We start from the raw sequence: 5,625 nt of genomic DNA, 5'->3' as shown, positions 1-5,625 counted from the left end.
AGTTGAGTTCGGCGAATATCAGAGAGAAAAATCTGCTCGAAGTGTCACACACACCTGAAGTCTCCCGGTAAGCAGTTGTCTAAAATGTCGTCTACAGTAGCGAGACCTGAGGAGATGGAGAGCAGCGACGAAGAGTTCGTGGATGCGTTTGAGTATTTACCTGAGGAGAGCAATCCCAACACCAGCGCATCAGATCCGGCGGAAAACAGCTCGCAGGACAGCCCAACAGGTGAGGGATGGATTAACACACATCAACACCGAGTAACGGGTACAGAAATAATACAGGGGACACCTGGGTGCGTCGAGAAAAAGTTGGCAAGAGCGCTCTTTTAGTAAAAATAGAGTTTGGTTCAAAATAGCAGCCGAGGGAGTATTTTGTTGCCATAACAACAGCCGCAACAAGAGAAACCGAGAAACCCGCAGCGTAATTCAAAAACACTACTTAATGTGGGACGAAATGTACTTTTAAGACTTTTTCAGTCGAGAATGTACTTTAAATCTCAAACCTGAGTTTATTTCTAAAGAGAGCACATATCTGATTTGGCGTTTTCGGAGTTCTGCGATCCAGTCGATCAGCGGCGCTCATCGCTCGTTTACCCCGGGGAGAGCAGCCTTTCCTCGGCGTGACCTTCTGACGTCTGCCGCTGACTCTGCTGTCTCTGTAGTGGTTAAACATGACATATAATTCGTCAAATCTTTGGTCTCATGGATCTATATTTTTTTCCCCTGGCAAATCTTTAGGCTGAGGGCAAAGTGAAGTTTCATTACTTTATGTTTAAGCTATTTAACTTTACGTTACTCTTGTTGCCCACTAGCGCTGACTTTATGTTTGACTGAATTGTTTGCTTTATTTCTTCTTATACCTTTTACTCGTACTTTTATAATGGCTATAATACATAAACTGACATTTTAAAAAAGAGAGAGTTGTGTTTTATTACAGTGATAATATGCAGACTTGTCTGAAAGCACATATTAATGTGTTTAATGTTTTAAATATAAACGAAAAGAGGCAGGGTTGTGTTTGATGCCCGTCTAGGGAGAGGGCCCTTTGAAATCCCATAAAAAGTTGTTGTTTTTTTAGCCTAATTCGAATTAATTGGCCCCTCCAATTGATGTCATTATTGATTTAAAAATATATTGCTAACACCAACTGAGAGAATGCTTGTTGCTGTAAGTAAATTATGGGCCAGGCCAGCTAACGTCAGGTTGCCAACATTAACCAGTTTCAGAAACAGCCAGTGACGCAGCAGCAGTAGCAGCACTGGCCAGTCCTGGCTGCTGTCCTGGAGATGAGGCTGAGAGCAGAAATGAGGAAACACAAGGTGAGATCATTGCTCAAAGGGCCAGCTCCCCCCTTGCTTCCTAATTGTAAGCTGTTTACCTTAAATAAGTAAGCCTTTTGATTCAATGTGTGTGCTATTGCCTAGTGCTATTGGAGTGGTGGAACGCGTGGCAGCACAGTGTAAAGCTACTAGCCCTACTATTGCTTATAATGTGTGATATAGTGTTGTCACGATACCAAAATTATGACTTCGATACGATATCAGACTAAAATATCGATATATTGATACTAAATCGATACCACAGTAAAAAAAAAAATAAAATAAAAAAAAAATAAGATAAGATGCTTAATATGACAACAGAACTTATTATTCATTGTTATTTTTTACTAAAAATTCATGTGGCCAGCATGTTCCTTAGGGTTAGGCATCGTTTTGATTTGAACAATTATTGATCAATTGATCAATTACTATTAAAATTATCTCACAAATTTTTGCTATCTCAATGTATTTTTTACAATGGGGTAATTGTGTTGCAATAGCTTACACACAGCACAAGAAAGCTTGATTTCGAATGGTAAATTGAATTTAAAAAGACGAGTAAACAGTAATGAAATAAGAACAAATAAACAGATTACAAACAATAGCACAAATAAATGCAGTAGAATAGAAGATACAAATGAAATAGACTGCTTTATTTTTTTAGGTAAGTCTAACATTCAGATAAGAAACTGAATTTAAAAAATGCATAGTAATTACATTTAATAATGTTCTTTGTAAAAAAAATAAATAGCGTACAGATGAAACTGTTAAAGTTACACAAGTTGATCAGTCAAGAGCATAGACTGTAAAAAAATAAGAGAGCAGATTGATCGTTTGTCTTTTTGTAGTTTGAATAGCAAATGACTGCGGTCCCTTTAAGACTAACAGACGCATGGATCCTAAACACTGCTCCTGTTCCTCGTTCTTCCTGAACTGTTTGCGACTGTGTTTACGTTAATACTCTTCCAGATGTGCACTGATAATTCTTTGAGTGTATTTGACCAATAATAAGCTGGAAAAGGAAGCAAATGTTTGCACTTGTATCATGTCAGAGGCGGCTTTATTACGGTAGGCTATGTGTGTGTGTGCGCTTCAGATGTGGAGCACGAAATCTGCGGGGATTAGTAGAATTAATTTATGTGCAATCCCGTGCGAAATTCAGACCGATCACACACTAACACTAACACACTGTCATGAGGAAAAAGTCCAGCAGAACGCGCGTTCGCCGTGCTCAGAGGTTAACCGGGCTGAGTGAGAATATGCCGGTGTGTGTCAACTCGCTGTCGGTCAGAGAGGAGAACGCAGCTAATATCGATACTGTAAAAACTGAGAATCGTATCGTTTCAGATATTCCAGTATCGATATATATCGAAATATCGATATTTTTGACAACACTAGTGTGATATATTCTCAAACTCCTTAATAAATGATCTGCCTATATTTCTGCACATGTAGATGTGCCTACTAATATAACTGTGTTCTCAAGCTCACACAGGTAATATTGATTTGAGCAATATCACAGCAGATCTCATCACTGATTTCACAAACAAAAAGACTCGTCAGTGGGCATTCTGGGATGTAGATTACATCTCATTTGACTTTTTTATTTTTATAGTTGACATTTTTTTTAATTATGGCAGGCTTAGCTTATTTGATTGGTTTCTGAGGGTACAGTTGTCTCGTGTTCTCCTGTTCAAAAATAAATGTTTTTAATTTAAAACTTGCATTAGTATTATGGATCAAAATGACACACCCGATGTAGCCTAAGGTTTAAAGGTATTTGAGCACAAAAATAGATTTAAACACTATTTATACTTGTTTATATTCAAATAATTAAAATAACTCAATTTTGAATGATTTTTTTCATTTTGCTAACCCGCACCGTACGATGGCACGTGTAGGGGCCGACTGACATTGAGAGTATACGGGGCCCAGAGTTTGGTGCTACGCCCCTGCGGCCATTTTACTGCTGTCTCTATCGCAGAATCTGACGTTCCGAAGCGCGAAACTTAAATCACGTGAGCGAACTCAAGACACATAACGACACTCAGAACGCATTATTCATTACACTACAGCATCGCACACAATATAACTCACATTTATCATTTATTAAGGGCTGAAATGTTGCACGCAAATGTAACAAGCAAAGTATTTATCATAATAATGTTTGAAAATATCAGCTCTACTGTTATATGGGGCAAGGTACTTTAGGTTTGTTAACTGTGCTTATAGAAACTGAAGAACAAAGAATGCGCATCAGGTGAGTTTTAATTCGAATAAAACCAAGCGGCTGGAGGCGTATCGTGTGGGCGGAGCTCAAAAGTCAGGTGCGCACATTCACTTCACAACAGACGTGAATTTGCATCATGAGGGGCTTCTGCCAGGCGGCTGAATGTCTATATATATGTATATTTTTAACTCGTATTAGTTAGAAAAGTCTTTAGTTTTATCATATTTTTAAAAGAAAAATACGCTGTAGCGAGTTTTTCCGAATAAAACCAAGCGGCTGGAGGCGTATCGTGTGGGCGGAGCTACAAAGTCAGGTGCACACGCAGCTATTGCGTTGAGAGCGTTTGAAAGCTGTGACATCCTAATGGGCCGTTCACACAAGACACGAATGAAGGTAATAAAGCGCCCTATTCGAGCGCGAACATTTTGAGTTTCCTTGCTTCATTTGCGCTTGACATTCACTTCACAACAGACGTGAATTTGCATCATGAGAGGGGCTTCTGCCAGGCGGCTGAATGTCTATTCGCGTCTTTGCATTGACGTAAATCACTTGCGCGTAACGCTTCATTCGCGTCAGGTGTGAACGCACCTTGATGGTTTATCAGTGGTAAATATGTTCTAGTCATGTTTACATGATTAGTTCATGATTTATAATAACTCATGACTGAAGTGTTACATTAATCATCAAGCTGTAATCTGTGCTAATGAAACATGTTTCTAAACTTGCAGAAAAAACCACTAAATGGAGGAAAGTGAGGAAGGTGGTGAAACGAAGCTTCCAAACCGTCACGAACAGAGTGTGTGCTCTTGTGAAGCGTGAGTCTGCAGCAGCCACGGATCCACTCGAGACCGAGGCTACGCGTGATGATGCTCAGCCATCGCCGAGCGCTTCTGTGTGCTTTATCACCTTGGAAGAATATATTGAAATGAAAGGCTCTTCAATGAAGGAAAAAGATGCGAGAATCATCATGAGGCGAATCTTTGAGACTCTCAAAACCTCCTGGGATCTTGGGGTTTACCCGCCAATCTATGTGCATGAAATAACCATCGACCCCAACACACTCCAGATCAATATAATTGACCCTAATACTCGGGCACCAAGGCAGCCAATGAAGAATATGACAGAATTTCAGCAAGCTTTACTCGAAGCCTGGTTTAATCGGTGGGAAAAATTAAAGTACGCAGAATCATATTTCAACGTGATGTACGCGCTGGTCGACAACATCAAGCGCCCGTTTTGGAAAAGGCGCGTGTCCTTTGGTGAGATGAATAACAATAAAGATAATGAATGTTAGTCATAGTAACACATTACCGTACCTCATGACTAATCTGCTTTCCTCTAATCTTGTTCACAGAATGCTCCTTTCTTCTCTGGCGACTGGCAATACAGCGAAGGTCTGAACTGGAGACAACCTTGCAGGACGTTTTAAATGATCCCTGGTTCAGCCGATGATCAGTTAAGGAGAATTTTAAGAGCTCTTCCTTTACTCCACTGATCCACACACAATTGCAAACAGATTCAACAACAGGCAATAATCATTTGTCAAAGGGGGAGTGGCCTCAGTTAAGGGGGAGTGGCCTCAGTTAAGGGGGAGTGGCCTCAGTTAAGGGGGAGTGGCATAAGTTAAGGGGGAGTGGTATCAGTTAAGGGGGAGTGGCATAAGTTAAGGGGGAGTGGCATAAGTTAAGGGGGAGTGGCATCAGTTAAGGGGGAATGGTATCAGTTAAGGGGGAGTGGTATCAGTTAAGGGGGAGTGGTATCAGTTAGGGGGAGTGGTATCAGTTAAGGGGGAGTGGCATCAATTAAGGGGGAGTGGCGTCAGTTAAGGGGGAATGGTATTAATTAAATGGGCAATGTAAAAAAAGCGCCACTGGGGCCCGGATGGCAGTGCATTTCCTTTTTTCTTTTCCTCTCTCTTCTCCCTCTTCTCTGTCACTCCTCGTGCTTCCGTCTCCTTTCTCTCGCCTCGTCTGTTCCGACTCACAGGTGTTGCAGATGCCGTGACTGGAGCGGTGTGGAGCTACTTCTCGTGAGTGCCCTTGACCTGTGGGAGGTGTGGGGGTTAGTCACATT

At 41.0% G+C, this 5,625-nt stretch overlaps 1 protein-coding gene across 2 annotated transcripts; it reads left to right on the top strand.

Annotated features, from left to right (window-relative positions):
* Positions 1-5,125, top strand: LOC137046953 (uncharacterized). Of its 2 annotated transcripts, XM_067424469.1 has the most exons (4): positions 1-229; positions 1,224-1,322; positions 4,281-4,811; positions 4,907-5,125. In XM_067424469.1, exons 1-4 carry the CDS (start codon positions 85-87, stop codon positions 5,002-5,004), a joined length of 873 nt encoding a protein of 290 aa, XP_067280570.1. In that variant the 5' UTR covers positions 1-84; the 3' UTR covers positions 5,005-5,125. The 2 variants fall into 2 exon arrangements, with proteins under 2 accessions (XP_067280570.1, XP_067280571.1); XM_067424470.1 differs by lacking the exon at positions 1,224-1,322.
* Positions 5,126-5,625: the final 500 nt, after the last annotated feature.

The sequence above is a fragment of the Pseudorasbora parva genome, chromosome 18 (genome assembly GCF_024679245.1).
Source record: "Pseudorasbora parva isolate DD20220531a chromosome 18, ASM2467924v1, whole genome shotgun sequence".
Lineage (NCBI taxonomy): Eukaryota > Metazoa > Chordata > Actinopteri > Cypriniformes > Gobionidae > Pseudorasbora > Pseudorasbora parva.
The sequence above is the reverse complement of the archived record's forward strand: the minus strand, read 5'-3'. Positions and strand labels throughout refer to the sequence as shown.

Coding starts and splice junctions, on each gene's coding strand:
- LOC137046953 (XM_067424469.1), top strand. CDS start 85: ATGTCGTCTACAGTAGCGAGACCTGAGGAGATGGAGAGCAGCGACGAA. Junction 230..1,223: donor CTCGCAGGACAGCCCAACAG/GTGAGGGATGGA, acceptor AACATTAACCAG/TTTCAGAAACAGCCAGTGAC. Junction 1,323..4,280: donor CAGAAATGAGGAAACACAAG/GTGAGATCATTG, acceptor CTAAACTTGCAG/AAAAAACCACTAAATGGAGG.